The sequence below is a fragment of the Dendroctonus ponderosae genome, unplaced genomic scaffold (assembly GCF_020466585.1).
Source record: "Dendroctonus ponderosae isolate FM_Combo_2020 unplaced genomic scaffold, Dpon_F_20191213v2 Dpon_F_20191213_1, whole genome shotgun sequence".
Classification (NCBI taxonomy): Eukaryota; Metazoa; Arthropoda; class Insecta; order Coleoptera; family Curculionidae; genus Dendroctonus; species Dendroctonus ponderosae.
The window spans coordinates 17,893,720-17,916,549 of record NW_026017110.1 but is presented as its reverse complement, the minus strand read 5'-3'; the positions used below and the strand labels follow the sequence as shown (position 1 = coordinate 17,916,549).

Sequence of the window (22,830 nt, the reverse complement as noted above, 5' to 3'; positions counted from 1 at the left end):
GATAGTTTCTTGCAGTTTTCCAAGAGCTTAATTGACAAAATATATTTTTCTCAGAGTCATTAAGCATTCAAATATATTTTTCTAATGCGCAAAAGCAATTTTCTTTCTAATAATAGCTTTAAATGGCACATAATTTCAACGACTCCTACAATTGTAGGAGTTGTTGATAATTTTCGCATTTTTGCAACAAAAAATTTCGCTATCGAGTACAACCAAATAACATACTGGTAAAAAGCAAAATGACGGTTAAAATTGAGAACCTAACTTCACCTTACACTGCGTTCGTTACTTGCTACATGCAAAGCATGTGATTATTTGCTTAATACTCACCATGTTCCGTTTGCATTTAAACTGCATATTTGCATATAGAATCTAGCATATTGCATGTTATGTTGGTATTGCGTAAAGTGTTGTGTGATTGCTCCCCCGATGCATATTGATTGGATTAAACATGAGCTGCAGTCCTTAATTACTCTCTCTAAATCACCAGGATGGCGTCTTTACATATGTAGATTGGCAGTGATTTTAATACGGAAAATTGGGTTTGAGTAAGAAAATTATTTGAAAATCAAGAAAAGTCCAGTTAAATCAAAAGATCGTTTTGAAAACTGTTTTACAACCTGACTGTAATATGAGCTGCTTTTTATTTTATTAATAGTAATTTAGTTCACTTTTTGTCTCTTTGACTTGTTCAGCTAGCATTTCTAGTCATATCTTGTTGTAATTTTGAGTTAGATATTTTCATTATTGATGCTTTTCAATCTTTTTTTCTAGTTCTTCAAGTCAGTTTTGTACTGCTTTAATGAGCATAAAATGAAAGAAATTAATTCGCTCCGAATTGAAACTGAACTTTTCGAATTACATGGTCCTTCTAAAGTATTTTATAAAGCGCCATATTACTATAATTTTGAACCAAATTTGCCGCAAAATAAAAAAAGCAGACATTTGAATTAAAGCAGAAAATACGTTAAAAAGCAGAAGTAAAGCTGTCAAATTGAGTATATGTTAAGAGGGGTTGAAACATATTCTAAAAAAGATAATAAATTAATTTAGGCAATTAAAAATGTGGCTGAGCTCTTCGAATTAGTCAACTTAAAGAAAGCTCTTTAAGTTACTTAAAGAAATCGAACAGATTATGTATGAATTAGTACAGATTTGTGCTAAATTTCGGTAAATTGTAAAATTAGACATTTGAATTGTAGACGAAAATAAATTACAAAGTACATGTAAAACTGGTAGCAGAAGTAGAAAAGAAAAATGTTTTAAAGCGAACTGGACCTCATGAAAGTCAAGAAAGAATGTTAATTAGTAATATTTCTATTTATAATTTTGCAGTGCAATATTGAAAGTTGATGGTAATATGACGGTCTTGTAGAGATCGTAAATTATCTGAGTAATTTTGCGATTAAGTATTTTATGCTTGAATGTGAGAAACATTAACAGATGTTGGTAGCCAAACTGCAACGAAAACAGTATCAAATGAAGCTAAGCAAATAATAATAAAATTGCAAAATTTTAGCAGGTTATGCCAAATCCGCAGATATTAATGATTTTCTCCAGGAAAACAAACCAATTTTGTGCATAAATCACAAAAAAAATATTAAAAACAGAAAAATTTTATCACTTTTGCCCATGTAACACCCATACGTTTAATTGATTGGTGCCTACAACTCAAACTCCAATTCTTAAGTTGGGTTACTTTTGAACCGAAGGCTCGATTTAAAAACATATTAGCTTAGCAGTAACGAAAATATTAAATTGGTGTTCAAATAGTAAAATTTTAAATTAAAAATTTGAGCAGCACTAAAAAAAGAAGCGCAGAACTGAAAAGTTACTTGGAAACCTCCAGAAATATGCATTTCAAACGCGATCAATTCAGTCTTGAAAGTACTCAGGAAGTTTCTAATATTTGGCTTTTTGCTTCAGAATCTCAACGTTATTTCCGAGATGCAGAACTGCTTGCCGAAGTGAAATTGTTGTTGAAGAAGAAGCATAAAGTGAGTTTTACAATTTTTTCGCAAGAAAAATGTTTTTCCAAAACTATCAGATTTGTGCTGGATTCTAATTGCTCAACTTCATATATACGACTGCTCAAATTCCTATCCAAAGAACACAGTTACCACACCCTGCATAAACAGAAATCGATCCGATAATTCCACACTGCAGCTCATTGTCTTTATTATTTACACGTGCGACTAAGTAAATACATTCTAACGAAACTTCAGGTTGCTCTCTCATTTCAAACTTTGTCTTAAGATACTCAGAATTCATAGCACCCCTTTTGCTAACTAATTCTCTTTGTGTTTCAGTTTCGTGCAATGAATTCGGATTGAATTCAAGTCAGAATAACGACAATGCAGAATTACGGTTTTCTGCTGACTGTCCTGCTTCTCGGCTGCAGGTTTCATGTCCTGTTGGCTGACGAGTGCATTACGTAAGTACTACAACCACTTCGAGTTAAGGAATTCTGCTGAATTGCGTTTAGAAACTACACAATAGTTTATTATCCGACATGAAAATGGTAATTTATCTGGAAATATATGCGCCACCTTGCCTGGAAGCGTTTTGTTTGATATGCGTTAGTTTGGGCTGGTTTGCAACGAGTTTCACTTTGTGTGCCTCAACGACAAAATTGTATGTTGCTAATTGGATAAAACAAAGCATTAAAGCGATCTTGATGGTGTAAAACAAGTCAAAGTTAGTTAAACTTTGGAACGTCCTGGAACCACCCAATAAAAAATAATGTGCAAAGTTCTACAACGTTTGAATAATTTAAATAATCAAATAAGTTAACAGTATTTTTAAACTGGACATTTTTTTTGAAAATAAAATTGAAATAACATAAAAAATCAGGTAAGTCTTGAGATATTTTCACTGCAGCTTTAAGCTGCAAGTAGAAAAAAAGAAAAGAGAGATTTTTTGCCTGAAGCATAATTTCGCCAAACCGAAGTTTGCAAAACTCGTCAAATAACTGCACAACTTCATATCGTAACCTCACTTCACAACATCAGTTTCTTGTGTTTTCAAAATGATATAGATTCTATAATGCAGCTTTCGTTCTCTCCAAGTCAGCCCCAGTTAGCTCTTAAATGGAATGAAGCCATTTTCAACCTAAAATTTATTCATGGAAAAATATCATTGATGTTAAATCAAATCACTATTCATCTATTAAAGCAAACTTCACATTTCTCCATTCTTCCCTAAACTCCCTAAGGAAAATAGTTCAGCTCCTGTATTTCCCATTCGTATAATGCAATATTTGCACGTGCAAACCGTAACCTCTTAAGGACTGTTTGTAATATCCCATTAGAAAAGTTTAAAATGTCTGGCGCACATCTCTCTATAATAACTCCCTGGGAGCTACTAAAATATGATAATTCTCCTCGCTGGAGAGTAAAAGCAGCTCGATTTACATTTCATTTTGACGGATTAATGCAGCCTTTCTCTTTAGCTTTGTTTGATTTGGCGCCCTCGTTATCCATTCCTCGACTTGGTGGTACAATGAAAAATGGAAATTTCTTGATTGCATCCTATTTCCGCAAACTTGACGTCCTAGTGGCGCTTTAATACTTAGGGAAATTGATACAGCAACTTGGAAATAGTTATCAGGACTTTGCTAATACATACAAATCTATTTTTCAGATTTTTTTGTTAGAAAGCCTCTAATCTTTATGTATAGGTTCAAATTATCAAATTTTTGATCTCGCTCTTCAATCTCTCTACACCGTTCATCCAAGAAGGCTTCCTTTGCTGCTCGCATTTTATTTCTAATTGCGTTCTGCATTTGTTTGTTCTTAGTGGCGTCGTAAATTTACATTTTCTTGTTGTGCCCAAGAGTGTCGCAATTTCGTTTACCATTTATGTTTACATCTTTTTCAAGTGTTTCAGCTTGTGTTGTTGTTTCTATTGTTTCTTTTATCGCAGACCGCGTTTGTGCTGTGTCTGACTTATTTAGGTCTTCTTTTTGTAAGTTTGGAATACTCTGATTTATAACTGCAGTTAAATAGACTCGAAAATCGGGATGTTGGAACTTCGGCCTGTTTCTGCAGTTGTTGGTGTTTTATGTTCAGTTTTTCACCTCTAGGTTCAAATCTTAAAATCTCTGTTATATAGAATGTACAGTAAAACTATATTACCACAACAATGACATCCATTCCAGACAACAGTATCTTTTTTATTTTAAAATGCTCTAAAGATACCAAAAAGGTGCAGGTAAACAATATAACAAAACCAAAATTTGTTAACACATTGAATTTGATGCTGATAAGTTAGCAGCAATATTAACAATAAAAAACCATGTCAAAGGCCCATCTTCAATGAGCTCGATGTTCCATTTTGGACAAAGCCCTTTAGATCCAATGAAAATAACAATCTTTAGAATTTGCTGCATTTAAATTCAAAGAATATACTTTAACCGAAAAGGAATTTTTTCATTGAACTGAAAAATTTTTCCACATATATGTCTAAGGAAAAATTTCGTGGAGAGTTTCTATAGAAGCGCCTATGAGAATACAACGTGCTTCACTTTGTTATCGATTCGATTATGCAGAAGGAACGAATATATAAAGTCGCTATTCAATCCTGATCATATTCCTAGAAGTGTAAAGCTCCACGGCTTCGAATGAATCTGATTGGCGCTTGAAATCCAGCGATATCCTGAAATATTCCACAATGAAATTACTCGGAAATCACTTCATACTGACGGCAGAAGAGTTTTATTTAATAATAAACTTTTCTGTTGCCTACCATACATTATGAGCGGAATACTTTTGTAATTTCTGATCAAAGCAACATTACCTCATAATAATAAAAGTAAAAGCTTTTATATCCATTTCCATTATTGGTCTCCATCCGTCTTTATGACGGTTTTAATTTCGCCAAAGTGGAAATGAAGTTCACAACAAAGCTGATTAATTTTTAACAAGGGAACTTTCACGTAAAATTGTGTTATTAAAACGAGCGACCCTTGTTGTGCCGGGGGGTGTGAATTTTTCTTCAAAACTGTTTACGCAATAACCGGCCTTTGTCTCTTGAACGGTAGCTTTTCATAATTAATTCTTTTAGGCGGATAAAAATTCATCGTCGGCCTTTTAGATTTTAGACCTCTTATACAGATTCCATTACTTCATTGTTGTATGTGTAATTCTTGGATATTTTCTTTTGGTTTTTTTTGTACGTATAGGTAACGATACTGTTTCACCTTAAAAAAGTTTTATCTACGAATGTCTCCAAACAATAGAAACCAATTAAATGATTTATTAAAAAAGCAGGAGTATTTTCTAGCAAATAGCTGCATTATTTAATGCTAAAATGTTACTTTGAAATTTATTTTGAAATAAATGCCTTTTTTAGACGAATAGTAAACTGGCAAAAAGTAAATTAATATCAACATCAGTAAACTAGCTTGTAGTAATTCAACTTTCTTCGTGCTGTTTTTGCTTTTTATTGTACTTTATTAGACAATTATCCAGCTGGTTTATAATGTTGTTATTGCCTAAATCTTTAACTGTTTAGTTCCAAATATCTATGACTTGGAATAAAATTAGTGATTGTAGTATACGTAAAATTATATATTTAGGCCACACCTACATGGAAAGTTATTAAATATAAAACAGTTTTCACTCTTAAGTGACTCGAGTTGCTCGATTCAAAAAATTGCTTCGACTTCTTCGACACTTTTAGTTAAAGCGAAAGTAAGCAACAACTTGGTTATTTTAAATGGAAAACAGTAAATGTTTGTATTTTTGAACGCTGGATCAAATTTTAGGGCAATGTTTTTGAGATAATTATGTTGAAACTCTGAACAGCTCCTGTAGAAATGATGAACACCTCATGCGATATTCTTCATGAAAATTAACGTTTTCTTAATAACGTTTTATAATGACTAAGCGCCTAATTAAGGCAGAAGTGGGAAATTGGCACAGTATCTAGTGACATATCCAGCTAACTGGAACCATGTTTAAATTTCAAAAATTGGATTAATGGTGTCCAAAAATCGAGGTTTAACGTTAACTTGATTTAAACATTTTCCCCTCTAAAAACGGCACTAAAAATGTTAAGCGATTTCGTCTGTATACGTAATATTGTACGTTCAACCCATGATGAGTAGCTATTACCATTTTAATATTTACTGTCGAATGTATTGGCTTTCATGGTAAACATGCAATATTTTTTTGTTCTCGCCCTCAAAAGTTAACATCTAATGGTGTCAAATCGGGCGATCTTTATGGCGAAATGTACGCGCTATTGCTGCCCAACGGTTGATTATTAAATATTTGGTTTAAAATGGTTTTATTGTTCCATTTTCATAAGAGAAAGGTTGGTTCTGAAAATATGAATGTATTCGTCTCCAGAAGCGTTGGTTATGATATTTAGAAAATTAGTATTTTTAATACATTTTTGTGATTTACCTGTTAAATTTTAATAGTATGGTGGATATGAACCGCAAAAACTTTCTCGCGTCATAAGGCACAATAACATATTGAAGATTCACAGTAATCAAAATTTCTTTTATTAGGAAGTCCGTTTTTCGCTACTGTTCGGCTGACCTGATTATTTTCGCTTTTTCTTGTGACTAAATCTTTCTACAAAGTTTAGGTCTTGTAAATTTTTAATTCTTATCTGCTATTTGGAATGAAATTAATACTTTATTTAAAGTTTGAAACACAAATCTACAATGCTTTATCAAACATGTTTCTACCAAACTTGTAAAACCACACATGGTATTTCGGAGAAGTTCGTCCTAAATGCATAACTTCCAAAAAGATGAAAATGACAAAATTACCTTCATTTCATTCAAGATTCCCCTCTTCATCCATTACCATATTCAAGTAGTTTTTACCGATTTATCAAAGGCAAATTTCGTGGCAGGTCGCAATATTGCGAAAATGTGTGTTTTTGTTCCCCCCAAAATATACAGCCTGGCCTGGCTGTTTGATGGCAGATTATATGAGGGTAAATCTGCATTCTATTTAGAGCTTTTGCTCACTTACCTTTATTTATTATTTCGCACAATACAGTTAGGTGCTAATGAAATTCCTTCCTGCAATAAAAGTACCCGTATATATCTAAATTGCAAGGCGCCCATTCAAACGCATTTGTTTTCTAATTAAATACCATCGTCTTTCTAAGTTTTCGGTCTCCCATCTACGGAGTCTTCCCCAAAGTCGTTGATGTTAATCGAATTTAGTTTTCCCCTTTTGTAGGCTCATTAAAGTAAAAAGGAAATTTGACAGAGGAGCGAAGCCCTTCTTAGGCAAATCAGCTTCAATTACCGTTACTATTCAACTTGCCAAATAACATGTTCGTCATTTAGGAGTTTTAAAGGGCCGCGCTGTTCGAATTTATTTTCTAATTAGGCGATTCAATTAAGAGAATCCACAACTTTTTTCGCGACAAATTAAATTTAATTAAAAAAATATGCTGCTTAATAATCACAGAAAGAGGAAAGAAGGAACAATTTTACCGCATTTTATTTATTGCAACTTATACGACGACTTATTTAAACCAGTTTTCCATTGACTGAAAATTAATTCTTCTCTTGAGGCTTGGACTGTTTCAAGCTATTCAAATATAAAAATTAAGCAATTTATGCTTGAAACTTTTGTTCGGAATGTCTCAGATGATGATAGTTTAATTGATAATGTCAAAGTTGCTTGCTTTTTAATCTTCTTCTTCGTATTCTTTGTAAAGACCCTTTGGGCTGTTTATTTCGTCTGGTCAATGTTGTTGATTCTCCTGTGATATGGATGTCCAACTATCCTCCCATCTTTTCGGTAGTCTTCTGATGGGTCTTTTACCAGCTGCATTTCCATTCGAGACAATCTTGGCCATTCTTTCGGGGTCGATTCTTTCTACATGGTCCCTCCAGCATCTTCTGCGCTTTCGTCCCCATCTGATTACATCCTCCACCTTGCAGGTCTTTTATTGTTGCGTTCCTCACTCTATCCCGTAGTGTTTTTCGCGCTATTGACCTTAGAGTCTTTATCTCTGCCGTTCTTAAGATACATTTCGTTTTGTTTGTGTCTGTTCGGGTCTCGATGTCGTAGGTGAGTATTGCTCTTACGCATGTTTTGTACCTATATTCGAACTTTAGTGTCGATGCTCATATGTCTGTTGTTCCATATGATGTCTCTTAAGCAACCGGATGTTAACGTGGCTTGGTTGATCGGGGATGTAAGATCTTTAATTGGTTCGTTGCGGCTAGAAATATCCGCACCAAGGTATCTGAAAGTTGAGACTTGCCCGACAATTTCATTATTTATAACCGGCTTACATCTCGTTGGTTCCCTGGCAAATGTCATACATTGTGTCTTGGATATTGATATTTGCATATTAAATTGTGTGCTGACCTGATTGAATTTGTGAAGTTGTCTTTGCAAATAGTCCTCCGTTTCTGCCAATATTGTCGCGTCATCAGCGTAACAAATTATGCAAATGGGTTTTCCGTTGATCCCATACCCCATTCTTAAGCCGCTGATCTCTTCAATGATCTCGTCCATAATCAGGGTGAACAGAAACGGGCTTAAGCTATCCCCTTGTCTTATGCCCTGCGATATCGGTATGTCATTTTTTGTCTTACGATCAACTTTAATTCGGGTTGAATTGCCTGTGTTTAGGCAGTATACTGTTTTTATAATTCTTGCTAGCGTTCGTTTTTTCTTCAAGATGTTGATAATGTCTTCCAGTCGGACACGGTCAAATGCTTTTGTCAAATCGATAAAACATATAAAAACGGGGGTGTCGAATTCTATTGCCTTTTCTTTTATTTGGCGTATGATAAATAGGGCGTCAGTAGACCTATTTCTCCGGAATCCCCGCTATTCGTCTTTAATTTCGATATATTGTTCAGGTTATATTTATTAACGCCGGTGAATAATTTCATGGAGGATCATAGAATATAAAGAATACCCCTGTAGTTTTCTCGGTTGGTTTTTTGTTCTTTTTGTAATCGATTGCATATTATTTTGCAAAAAAAATTCGCATGTCAAAAGTTTTTTTTTCAGTTAAGAAAACTTGCCTTTAAGACACATTTAATTTGAAATATTTGAATGGAATTTAAATTGTTTGAATAATACAGTTCGAATCCGGCTCGAACACTATGTATAGTGAGGAGGTAATTTCTGTCACTAACACTCGGTTGATCTTTCACAAAAGATCAACCCAACGCGGGAAAAAGAATCAATTTTTAAATTTGATCCCCTTTTGAGATTTGCTGATCCTTCCTACAATAAAACTCTGTGCTAGCTAATAACGACGTGTAGTTAAAAATAGTAATAGCAACAATCAAAAATCCTACATCAAGCACGGGCATTCAACTACTGTTACTGATCCTTTGGCACAGACATTTAACAACCCGAACGTTGCTCCGAAGTCTCGCCAATTCTGGACATCAGAGGTGGAAATATGTTCGTATCATTAAGTAGCTTTGCAACATTAAATTATTTGTTACCAATTATAATATTCAAACTTATCAACGATCTGAATATCATCATGACATTCAAGGTCTTCAAGAGGTGAACTCGCGGTATATGACTTATAGATGAGGAAATATGAAGCAGCATAGAAAAGAATGAAAATAGTAACAATGCGTACAAAAACCCATTAGCAGAATAGGAAACAACAATATTTATAACAGACAAAAGCAGCAAACAAAGTTGATGAGAGGCGATAGGTGGACATAAGGAATCATTCATGTGTATAATTTCGAGAACATTTAATTTCATCGCTAATATTCTACATTTCTAATAAAACAGTATCATCTGTCTACTTTTATTGTAGTTTGAGATTTTGTAACGCTGAGAGGAAAATATGGCGGTATAATTGCATGCAAATTATAATGTATATTTGAGGCTTTTATTATATCAAAAAAGTTCAACTTAATCCTAATTAGCTTTCAGTCGGTTTAAAACGGTTGTGGATGAATTGGCTCTTGGGGACCTGAAAGTAAAGTAATTATTGTAGAAATTTAATGCAAAACTGTAATGGAAAATGATGCTGATCAGAATAAAAATTCCATTATCAAAATCCAATTCCTAGAGACTTATTGAAATATCCGATATTAAAAACATTTCTAGTTGGCATTTTTGGCAAAATTTTAGATTGTCTCCGAAATAAAGAAAGTCTCCGGAATTCACCACCGAATCAGTAAATATTGCACCATAAATTATTGACAGGCAATAGTACGGTTTCAGTACCAATTTCCACATAAAGCGTATAATCCTCAGATAACGGAGAAGCTTACATTATCGATTTGCTTATTACTGTGATTGTTCTCAAGTAATTGATTGGTACTAGAAATACTCTGAGGACAAAAATTGTTATACCAAACGTAGTGGACTGAAATATAGAACCACTCATGTTTTCTGCAAGTTAAAATATTACCTAGAAAAACGATGTCCGAGACAAATGAATAACATGGCGAAGCTGAACATTTTTAAAAGTAATAACATATTTTTAACACTGATAAACAAGGAAAATGCTTTGCTTACCTTCATGACCATGAGGACCAGGGCCGGGGCCTCCAAGTGGTCTACGAGGACCATGAGGATCATGAGGATGCTCCTGAGGCCCATGTGGATCATGTGGAGGCTCCTGGGGACCGTGTGGATCGTGTGGTGGTGGTGGAGGTGCCATTTTTCAGTGCCTAATACTGATATCAAACAAAGTTGCGATCAGTGTGCCAATATCCTCAACACGATACCTATTTATTTGGTTTTGTCAATAGATAAGAGGTGAGCAAACAATTCGATGTGACTAGCTATTGGAAATTTAATGAATGAATAATCTGATAAGGAATAGATTGGATATTTCCGTTCCACACCTTAGCACACTTGAGATATTATATACACTAAAATATATAATCTCATTTTGGAGACATCATAAGTGGTAACAGAATTACTCGAGTTATTCTGCATTCTTTGCATTTCATTGTCAATAATCATAGATAAGAGTTTATCTGCGTAAAATCGGTCCTCTAAAACCCTGTCAATATTTTCGAGAATTGACTAGATAAGATGTGACCATCCAATGTTCATTTCAGCACGTTCTCCATATCAGACATATTTTCGTGTTCGATCATAGCTGGAAAGAAATATCCGCATGAACAGAAGTTATCTTCGTCAAATTCGCAGTTAATAAAATGTAATTTTGTATTAATGATTCAGGCAAACAAAGATAGTTTCCTTCGATTTCTGGATCTCTGCTCTAGAATGTCCGTATTCTATTGCAACTTGTCTGTGTCGCTTCAATATATTTTTTTATCAGATCCGTCCGAACTAGCGACCAACAGAAAGAATGTTATCAACTAACCCACGTTACTAAATATTATACAAAGCTGGATGGAATTTATTCCTAGTAAATCAATTGATTCATTCGTAACCGGTCATAGGTTTATCATTTTCTACGCAACCACGTTTTCATTGTTTCCAAATATTTGTTGTTAAATGCTTATATAAATGTGTGGTTTTCATAACTTCATGGTTAAATCAAAACTATGAATCTCCCGTTCATATATTTAACCAAAATGCAAATTTTACTTTAAATAAAATATCGTAAATAGATCTAGTGTCGTTGGTTAATTGTGAACAAATGATGTGTATATTGTGTCTAATATAATAAATATTATTTACTATTAAAAAAGATAAACTTTCGAGGCTATTCCTTGAAACTAATAGGTTTTTCGGGTTTTTAGGCCGTCGTTCGGTAGAATTTCTTCCTGACGTTTCGCAAGCACAAGTGGCATGCTTCAGAAGTGGTTTGCTTGCGAAACGTCAATAAGAAATTCTACCGAACGATGGCCTAAAAACCCGAAAAACCCATTAGTTTCAATATTATTTACTGTTATATGTAATTAGAATTTTTTACACGTTAATAGTTATTTTTATTATTTTCTTATATTGAATGCCCAAATTGGAGAAATGGTGTTTTTAACGAAACCTTGTTTATGATCAAGTTATCAAAGAGTCCTAAAGAGCCAATGTTTTATGCTTATAACCGGGTTCTAGCTTGTAGGCACGTCGTTTCAGTGTAGATTTCAATAAAATTGCAGGTTACGCCTTGAAAGAAAAGCTCAAGACTTTTTTTCGCTTCGCTTTTACAAATTTGTTTAGCTTTTTCTTGAAATTCGACATATTCAATATTTTGCTGTTAATAATACTGCATGTTTTACTTAAAAGTAAACTTTAAATGCATCATTGAGTTGACATGATGAATTTAAAATCGTTAAATTAAAATATATAGATTGAAAAATAATAAGACGGTTTTTCTTGTTAGCTGCTCAATAAGCATCAGTAAAGGAGTAAATATTGCAATAAAATATAATTGAAAAACCACTAGTTTTTCAGACTAGAAGCGGGATTAATACTAAGGATTCCACAACAATATTCAGTTTCAATAACTTGAAATTATAAATTATTTTAATTTTTTTTTCGTCAACGTTCATGCCAATAACGACATTAAATTTCAAAAAAAACTTCTTCATTAAGCAACTAAGACGATGTATTTCAATATATTAAAGTTCTTCTTCTATAACAGAAAGTCCCAATGTTTTCATCCCTACCTGACAGAAAATAAATAAAAAAAAATTTCTTTTAATTTGTATAAAAAATTAATGTCTGTCTTTAATAAAATTGTGTTTGTCTTTACACAAATCAACAATTGTTTTTAAAAATAGTCAATTGCTCATTTTTTTGAGAATCTCGTTAGGATAAGAATCGTGGGAAAAAGTGTTTGGGACTATTTTCGGAAAAACTCGCCTTACACTGGCACAAAGTCTTGAAAATCAATTTTCAACCCAACTCTATTTAAACAATGATTCTTTATAAGAAATAATAATATTTTAATAACACGATCAAGTTTATTAAATTTACAATTTGAAATGAATACTTTACTTTCTTGTTAAAAGCATACATTTTATCAATATATAAATTATTCTTCTAGTTAGCCAGTAAATGTGTTGTGTTAGCCAGTAAGTGAGTCTATCCTGAAATTAGAATTCACATATGAAAATTTAGTAGTCATCATTATATAGCAAAAATATGAAACTACTTTTTTCCATATGAAATACTAAAAAGTGACACTATTTTTTCTCAAAATCGATCCTTAACCGGTTAAGCTTCTTATAAAAGAGCTGTTATTATTACATGTATTTTGAAATATATTTTTTTTATATGCGGTCTGGCATGTGGCCATCTGATTCCACTAGACGACAAGCATTAACAAACGTTATTTATATCCCAAAGTATGCTCTGAAGTTTTTTGCAGTAATAAAGAAAAGCCTTTAAATCGCATTTTCGCAAAATCGGATGCGAAATTCAGCTAGAAAAGCTGTAAAATTTGCTATAAATTCTTAACTGGATAAACTATATTAAGGATGCGGCTCTTACCGGAACGTAATCATTAAATGATCGAATTCATTACTAAACAGTGTCACTTTGTGTTTTCTTAATTCTGATTGTTTGAAAAAATGTTTCTCGTAATGGACTGATCTGTTTTCAAACCAATATCTTCATGTGCTTGAAAGTGAATTGAAAAAGTGTATTTGGGCACTTAATTTATTGACAATGTAAAACAATAGCACGATATTTAATTGCAGTGCATATCAATCACAGATCGATTATTACACATAAATACTTGAGCGATTAAAACATTTTATTCTTCAAATTTGCTAGCGGAATGCGCGTGCAAGTTTTTTATTTATTGGAAGTTCTCAACACTTTTTCATCTAGCATCACATTTTAGCAGAGAAAATCTAATTTATCTTCAATCAGCGCCCAACAGCTTTTATTGCCTTTCTTATCTGACCATAACCAAATAAAAGGTGTTGAATTTTAATTATTCCTGCAAATAATGCCGCCTGATGGAAATTACTTCCAGCTAGTATGGCTCGGATGGAACACGAATCATACATAAAACATAACGCGTTTTCAGTTTTTAATTTGCCAAGGGAATACTTTCGTATTGCGAAACAAACTGGGGGTTAACGGAGACACTCTCATGTCAAGGTGCGAAATTAATGAAGTCCACCTGAGGTCGTTTCCTATCGCTAATTTATGGGTAATTTACATTTTGGATTCAGTAGCTGCCTGGTTGTTTTCGGAATTATTCAACTTCAATTCGGATCAGCTCTGATTTATTTCCTGCTAATTACGGCAAGCCAAAATCAAAATTTTTCATTGCAAGTCTCGAACTCTTGACCCAATTGGGAATTCTGGCATTGATTGTGTCCCACTCGTCCACCTTCTGTCCATAGCCGGAGGCCAAACTTGTTTTATTTGCTTAAAGTGGGCAAAGTCGAAAAGCGTCAAACTTTGTCTCGAATCAATTCTCGCACACATTGATTCCCAGTCAGTAATTGACTTTTTATCACGGCTGTTCCTGATTTAATGATCCCTTTTTGCATGGGGCGTAGTCATTGTTCGTTGAAAGTTTTAAGGCCGTTTCAGGCCTAGAAAAATTTCCATCGAATGATAATTATGTGATATTATAAAAGCTGATTAATGCGCAAATTTGTACACTACCTACGCCAATTTAGTTTAATGGTTGAGTTTTCATAACTGTGAATTGAAATTATGGAGAGTTTCTAAACGACAGGGCGATAAGACAAACTGTGACTTTGTCGTAAATAAAGTGCGTGCACGTTTTATATCACTTCGATTTCTGGCCCTGAAATATCACTGTACTTAGATTTTTTATAGGGGTTTTAGCGAAAGCAATATATTTGTCCAGGGATTGAGTTTAACTTAAATTTCCTGGTCTTGGACAGGGATGCAGGAGACGTTAGCACAAGAAGGATTGTTAGAAATGGTTTTTACATTTTTTTCATTTTTAACACAAGTTGAGGAGAAAAATGCAAATTGAAAGGTTGAAAGTTGCTATAGTATAAAAACTGGTGGCGTTGTTCGTTCTAAAAAGCAATAAAACCAAATGTTAAAAACAAAAACAGGATCAGTACATAGTTTCATATTTTGAGAGCTAATTTAACTCGTTGATTCACTTAGTACCTACTTTTTTGTGGAATCACCCACTTGGAAGGTTAGAGATTCTGTATTGCTTTCTTTATCATGGTTGAGAAATTTTCTTAAATTGACAAAAAACATTAAAAACGCAGTTAAATATTTTAACTGCGTTTTAAGCCTGGTAATATTTTTTGGACATTTTGATAAATTTCTGTTTTCTGGGTTCCCTGTGTCTGTTTTGCATAATCCATTCTACTTTTTCTAAAATTAACTAGCTGAATTTTTAGGTTAGGGTTAATTTAAATTAAAACTCAAATCTATTTTATTATAGATTTTCATAATCTAAATAAAAATTAGTTTTCAGTTTAGCTTTCCATTAAACAATTTAGCTATTTTCTAATATTGACGTAAAGGCCTTATTTAGTTTTTAAACTTTCAAATTTGATTTTTTTATAATTGAGATTAATGTTAAGCATAGATAAATTTGAAAACATGCCGAAGAAATCGCTAATTTAGAGTGCTACATTTAATTATTTTTACAGTCAACTAAGTCGTCGAATTCCATTTTCATATTTTAAGTATTTTCTAATTATCAAACGTTTACAAACGTATGAAACAAACTTTCGCCTTCTACACAGAATAGAACTAATGACGATTATTATTTCTTAGAGAAGCTGAACTTTGGTAAAAATTTACTTTAGCAAAAACATATTTTAGTTTAGCAATTGCAGCGATTTAAACGGCATACACTTTTTCTTTTCTCTCATCTTCCTCAAGCTCCTCAGTATGATAAAGGTAATTAAATGAAAAAGCAATTGGGCAATTTTCTTTGCGACTAAACAAAATTTTGGTTCAAAACACTTAAACATTAAAACACGTAAATATAATATTTTTTGCCCCGATGTTTCGTATTCTAAAACATCCTCAAGTTTACTTCTTTGAGTACGGATCTGTTTGTTCATTAGAACAGTTTAGAACTGTTTTCATTCTAAGTTCAACGACTTACTATTTTTGCCAAAATATTAAACTTTAAAATAATTTTTAAAACTTCCCTATGGGCAATTCAATCACGGTCAATTTTGATTCTCAATAGTTTCGAAGATATGCTTTACAGCCAAACCCATAACAAATCATCCGAAAGAAGAATAAATAAAATAAAAAAAAACAGTAATTACCAAACAATTTTTTAATTTGCTGATGACAAATAAAACGTATGTTTCTAGAAGAAGACACATGTATGTAACTTAGAGGATTTGCACCAATTCCGGTAGAGGAATCGAAATAAAAATAACGTCAACACATATTTTGAATTTCGAATATTGATGAAAAGGACCTAAGTTTCTATAAGAGGAAAATAAATGTAACTTCAATGACTGGCCTAATTACAGTAGAGGAATGAAAGTGAAAATTGCAGCAGAAGAAATTTTCAATTTGAACTGTTGATGCAAGAAGAGAAGTTCCTAGATGAAGAAAATTAATGTAAGGTCAATAACTTGCACTAAATTTGGAATCTTCACGACGCATATTTTGTTTGGCTTTTGGTTCTGTTTTATATTATATTGTTTTACTAAGGTACTTTTTTCTGATGTTTTGGCCTAATTGTTCTTCTGTCTTCCTTTTTCTGAAGAATTGGCTATTGGCAACGAATAGCGCTCTTCGATTCTTCCAGTAAAGAAACATTGGCATTAAGAATTGTATGGAAGTATTCGGATTTTAATTATTATGTCTAGTTATTCGGTGCGTCTGTTTTACGTTTGGATTCAGTTTTCTTTAAATTATCTATCAAGGCATAATTGAACCTTTCAATCAAAAAATCATCTTCAAACAAAATTATAATGATTTTCACTAAAGGGAAAAGAGGAACATATTTACGCCAATCTACTTTGCACTGGGTTAATGGTTCTCGATTAAGTGCTTTCCAGTCTCACACTTTATGTTCACATTTTGTTCATTTCAGTTGGTGTAAGTTTTAATTTTCACACAAAGTTCTTGCTAATATTGCTTCGCAAACTTAACATTTTCCTAGACTCCTACTGAACAAAAGTATATTTAATTGTCTAACACTTACGGCTCAAGTTTGTGCCGCTTCCTTTCATGATTTGCAAGATTAAATACGTTTTATTTTTGAGCTTTGATATTGCTTTCAATCTAATTGAAGTTGCGTTGCGTAATTGAGGCTAAAGAAACTTTTGTCTGCTAAATATAGTCTCATTTAAATATAAAACTTTAATGTAGGAATGGTTCTATTTTGAATTTTGAATGAAAATTTATTTAGATTTATTCGACATTCATTCATGAGAGTCAGTCTCAGTTTTAGCCACTTGCTTGCATTTGCCTACTCTCTGGGACATTTTTATGAAACTATCAGTATCGAAGTAGAGTCGTTTTCTATATGTGAAAGTAGATTTTTGCAGAAATTGTACTATCATTTATCCAATTTGTTTGAGATACATTTGTGTTATTTATTTATTTGGAATTCTACCGACATAGTTATATTTAAAAAAAATGATATATTTATTTCGTTCGGATGATTCTGCTATACGCCTCAAATTATTTTTGTTAAAAGTTGCGCGTTTTTCTACAATGTGTTGAGCAAAAGGAAATGAGAAGGAACTTTATTTTTAATGCAGAAGAGGCATGCACGGCAAATTTAATATAGGAAAATTCATTGCTATAACTTTTCTAAACTAAATTGAGCAAAACTAATTAGAAAGCCGTGGCTCTAGGAGGGAACACATTGAGAATACAATCCCTTAATTATGTAGGACTATTTATTATTGGGGTAAATTAGGCAACATGTTGCCTACTTCGTAGAACAAAAATATCGCAAATTTTCCTCCTCCATAGCTAGATTAAACATTTCTATTCCACTCGATTTTCTCCTTGCTGTCGCTTAGATAGTATTCCCGCAAATAAAATACACACTTGCATAGATAATCCTCCTTGTCCAGGCAACAAAAGCGGTTTGGCAAGCTCCAAGGCACAGATGCATCCGAATTTCGAATTCCCTCCGCGCAATACGGGTTTTAAAGGGTATTCAGCACTTGGTCCGTATCTAAATGACGATCTCGTTTCTTCTGCATTCTGATGGGAAAATAGCTCGCATCGTCCCAAAAAACAAAAGGGTAATGGGCCCACTATCGAAAAGGATTTGAACGAGTCCCTCGTATCTTTCAACGACCTTTTTGTTTTTGCTGGAATGAAAGATGCCAGATAAAGTGTTGAGCTGGATTTAAATGCCGAGTTGCAAAAAACTCCCACTGCGAATCTGTAATATTTTGCATGAACATTTAGACCCGTTGAACCTGGATAGACTTTAATCGTTTATTGAAAGCTTGTTCGGGAGATCCATGTAATAATCCCGTAGATAAATCCTAACCGAATCATATCAGTTCACGAATGACACACCTTTCGGACAGCATAATCGTATAAAGCTGAAAATGGGCCTTGAAAGGGTCGGAAGTAATACAATATAGTATGGCTACAGGGCTCGTTTGATCTGGTTTGAACTTTTTTTCTATAGTGAACAGTGTAAAAATAGACATTTATCGCGCTGCTCTAAGGCCGAACAGAGCCTCATAAACGATTTTCAACTCAATTACTTATTGACTTCCTTTCAATCGGATCAAAGAGCCGTGCTGAGTTTGCAAACGTCATGATTGCCCTATTTTTCCAGACCCGTAACATTAACAAGTTTTGCAAAATTACAGTTTTATTTAATGCATTGGCTTCCTTTCAATTGAACGGCTCTATTGAAGATTTGAGCCGTGGTAAAATGAATATCAGTTCTAGTATCACTGATATCGATACAGAAATTGATATTTTTTGTACCGTCCAGTTTTTTTTTCGAAAATTTCGTTTTTTATTTCTGTATCCAGTCTGTACACACCATTTCCTATAATTTTCTAAAAGTTATGTTGTGCTTTCTTACCAAAATCACAAATAAAATTGAGTTGTTACAATTAAAAATTTCTAACGTTTGCCTTTAGTAATCAATGTAGCTGTTATTATTATTTAATCGTATTCATTTTTGTTTTGTTGAACAATTTCTTTTCTTCTTCAGGTGCCATAGTTTTATTCTGAAAGTTGGCAATCAGGGCAAGTCGAATTTTTTAAACGACCGATCTTAATTATCTATAATATAATCTGAAGCAAATGTACCTTCTAAACCAGTTTTTTAAATTTTTCTGAAATTAATAAAATAACATTTTTCGAACTGTCCGAATCATCTAGTATTTCCAAACGACTTTTTATGTGTGGTTTTAAGTGGTCGCCGTCGCTTCTCCTTAATAATTTTGTACAAACTGTTAGTATTTATATCCACCTTTAGCAATCTTGGAACTACAAATATTTAAACTTACACAAAGACCATTTTCTACAATAATTTAGGTTTTATAAGCAGTAGGGAAGCAAATATCTAAACGTTCATTTTGATTTGACTGAAAGTATACACATTCAAGTAACTAACTAAATTAACATATCTTAAAAGAAGTAAGCAATAATTTATTTCGTTATATGCATGAGTAGAATATTTAAGTTTTTCCATCTCGGTCCACTATGCTATTCACACATTGAAAGAATTAAGGAGAACGAATTAATTTAAAAATTGTTAATTAAATTTATCTTGCATTTTATTCTTATTATAATCATAATTGCTCTGAAATTGTTGGTTTTAATCCTTAGATATTTAGCCAATGATTTACTATATAAAAACTGTCCCTAGAGACGCTAATCAATTATACAATTTATTTCAATTATTTGGTTTATTAAGGAAATTGCGCCAATTCACTTTCTTGATCTCAATATCTTTAAAAGCAATTAAGGTCAACTCGTCGATGTGCTGCCTATTTTGAGCGAGAAAAGTAACGATTTTCACACGAGGAGAAACAAAACACCAGGACAATTTCAATTGCAAATTTTTTTACACAAGAGAAAAATCTTGTGTTCCTCAAAAAGTGTTTCGGACTTATTGGATTAATGATTTCGGATATTCAAACATAGAAATACTTTATTTTTAGAAATTGAAGCTTTCAAGATTGACAAAACAGTTCAGTTAAATGCCTTGTATAAGTCCTACTTGCGTCTGTTCTTCTTTGTTACGTACAGAATACTCTCTCTTAATTAGAAATCAATAAATCACTGAGAAAGACAGGAACTGCAATAGCATTAAGATTAGTTAAGTAACTTACGTTCAGCAAACATGTACTTAATGTAAGTAAATTCTGAAGCCCACAGAGGATTTTCCTGTACCGGGTGACTGAAAACTTTCTAGTCTAATGTTGAGTTATTCAGTTACGTGCACATACATTTACATAACAAATTCTAAAACAACAAAATGTGACATTTTTTGCACATATTTGACAAAAATAATGCCATTTTCAATCACTTTTTTAATTTTCATTCACCAATTTTCTATTTGCTTTTAATCCCTAACTCTGAAGGAAAGTGGTGTTTATAACTGATATAAACTCATTCACTTCTGAATTTCACTGAACTCAATTACCTTTGATTTTTCCTGTAAAAAGACCTCAAATAAATTGCCGAATTATGCTCGAATTGGAAATCGCTCGCTATGGAAATCCCATTATTTAAGAAGTCAGTCCGAACTGCCTCAAATTTTGCTACAGTCTACAGTTTTCAAGTCATTTACCGTTTCATCTGCTCCTATTAAGTTTGCAAAAACGATTACAAAGCAAAAATACCATTCTAAAACAAATGAATCAGTTAAGAAATGTAAATATCGGTATCAAAAGGTAAGGATTTATAGCGAAGTCAGCTTTAATATTCAGCGAATAATTAATGTGAATAAATTGAATTTTATTCAGGTTTAATATCTTAATCACTTCAAGTCAAATCATCAAGTTTCAATCAGTAAGTTTCATTGAATTTTACCCACCATTTATCCACCAGGCGAATAAACGTTGATGGAAAAAGGATTAGGAAACTTTCACGTCTCTCAGCTTTCAAGTTGCAATTTGTCACAAAATGTATATATATTCTTGCAAACTCGCTAATAAATTAACTTCTAATCATTGGCGAAACTTGAATTGAACTCACCATCTACAATCATGTAGTTATACCCACCCTAGACGAATATTGCCAAAAGTGGGCGAAACTGCGTCGCCCTCATTGTCGAGGGCGGCATTGTTAAGTTCTTGTGCAGGTTCTTTTGAACGACCCCTTTGTGATATTTCCAGTCGATAATGGCGTTGAATCGGGATAATGATAGACACTTCCAGACATTCGATCCGAAGAAATGGGATGCAATTTTGATACGAATGAAAACCCGAACTGTTGAATCGAATGGTCTTCAAAAGCGATAAATAAGCTATTGATTTTTTTTTGTATAATGGCAGTAGCAAAGTACTAAATTTACTTAATAGTCATCAATCAAGAGTAAAAGCTAAAAATAAACTTTCAGCACAAGTTCCGAATTTGGGAAATAGTTCGTGTTGTTGTGCGAAAGCTGCAACTTTTAGATCAGCTTTATAAAGATGCAAGATCAGGTTCAGCTATCATTTAAACAATTTTTTCACATCTTTCCGACACCAGTCTAATCTATCAATGGTAAACACTTCATATTACTACTCAGTCTATTTGGAAAGCTACATATGTTTAAATGAAGAGCGCAGCTGAATGAAAAAAATAAAAATTTTAAACCATCAAGTTTAAGTGCGATTTCAACGAAATTTGTAGTCTATTTATGAGGAGGATCACGTTACTTTCCAAATAGAGTTTGCAACTATTCAAATCAAATTATTGAATAAATTGAAATAATCAAAATTATTGCTGTTTTGATTATTGGCGCTACATTTACTCGTCTAAGTCGGTAAAACTATAAAACAGAATTGATTTTAAATAATACTTTCAACTCAGAAACAGAGAAAATTCCCGGTCATTACCCATGATATATTAGAGGTTGGGAGTTTTTAAAGTAGAGCGAGTAGCTTCTTTAAAACCTTAACTTTCAGACCAGCGTTTGCGAGGTACTATAAATGTTTGCAGCAATTTCAATGATGTCTTCAGACCTTGAAGCTATACGTTTTATATATTGATGTGACACCTTTAAGTAGCTGTTTGTTTGGTCTAATCTAAAACTTATACTTTTTTTTAGGCATATTTGGCTGTTGTGTGAGAACGTTCCTGTTCAGACCAGCCAGATAGCCGAAAATATGTTCTTCAGTTTTCAGTCCAAGTGTTATGAAATGTGCTAAAAGAGCATTTTCTAAAAATCGAGAACTGCACTGATTAAAATCACATCAGTGTGTTAAAGATTTATTTGCAAAGAAACTAAATGTATTTAGAAAAAGTTACACACTTGAACAGCGGTACAACTTTAAATATAAAAAAGCAGTAAAAAACTCTAATCATATTCAAATCATACAATTAGAAAATCCTCTTTAGAAATTTTGAAATCGAATACGTTCGTTCACAATTAGTTCAACAAAATCACACGCTTACGATTATACATACGTAAATAAATAAATATATTTGTAGTAAAAAAATCGTCAAAATTCAATTCTAGAAATCTAGAAAAAGCATTTTCGGTTTCGTTATCAAGTTTTGTCGTATTTGTTACATGCAATTTGGACGGTTTTAATAAAAAGTATTGTGTAAAAAGTGTTTGAAATAAAAAGGAGAAAACTAACGTGGCAAATCTTAAGAGAAAACCAAAGCTACGATCAAAAGAATTACATATTCAAAGGTCAGGTTCTTGACTGTGTTCATGATTTTTTGCAAATCGCCGGTATTTAAAATTTAAAGTTAATTCTAAATAAATAATAAAAAAAGTTATACCGAGTGTTTGAAAGTTAGTACACTTTCAGACTAGCTCAAAAATGCGATAAAAATTTTGAAGTAACTAAAAGAACAG

General features: G+C 32.8%; 1 protein-coding gene and 1 long non-coding RNA gene across 4 annotated transcripts in view; one reads left to right on the top strand and one right to left on the bottom strand.

Annotated features, from left to right (window-relative positions):
• LOC109535677 (C3 and PZP-like alpha-2-macroglobulin domain-containing protein 8) overlaps positions 1–22,830 on the top strand; it is a gene marked incomplete at its 3' end in the record, with an annotated part of 219,141 nt that overhangs the window by 38,526 nt on the left and 157,785 nt on the right. For 2 of the 3 annotated variants that reach the window (XM_048660919.1, XM_048660918.1), the window contains 1 exon segment: positions 2,310–2,434. In XM_048660919.1, the coding sequence (XP_048516876.1) occupies positions 2,355–2,434 (80 nt within the window). In that variant the 5' untranslated portion in view covers positions 2,310–2,354. 3 annotated transcript variants of the gene reach the window in all.
• Positions 9,701–11,429, bottom strand: LOC109533102. Its single transcript, XR_002171485.2, has 2 exons — positions 10,491–11,429; positions 9,701–9,939 (listed from the first exon to the last, which is right to left on the bottom strand). It is a non-coding gene; the product is annotated as an uncharacterized LOC109533102 (long non-coding RNA).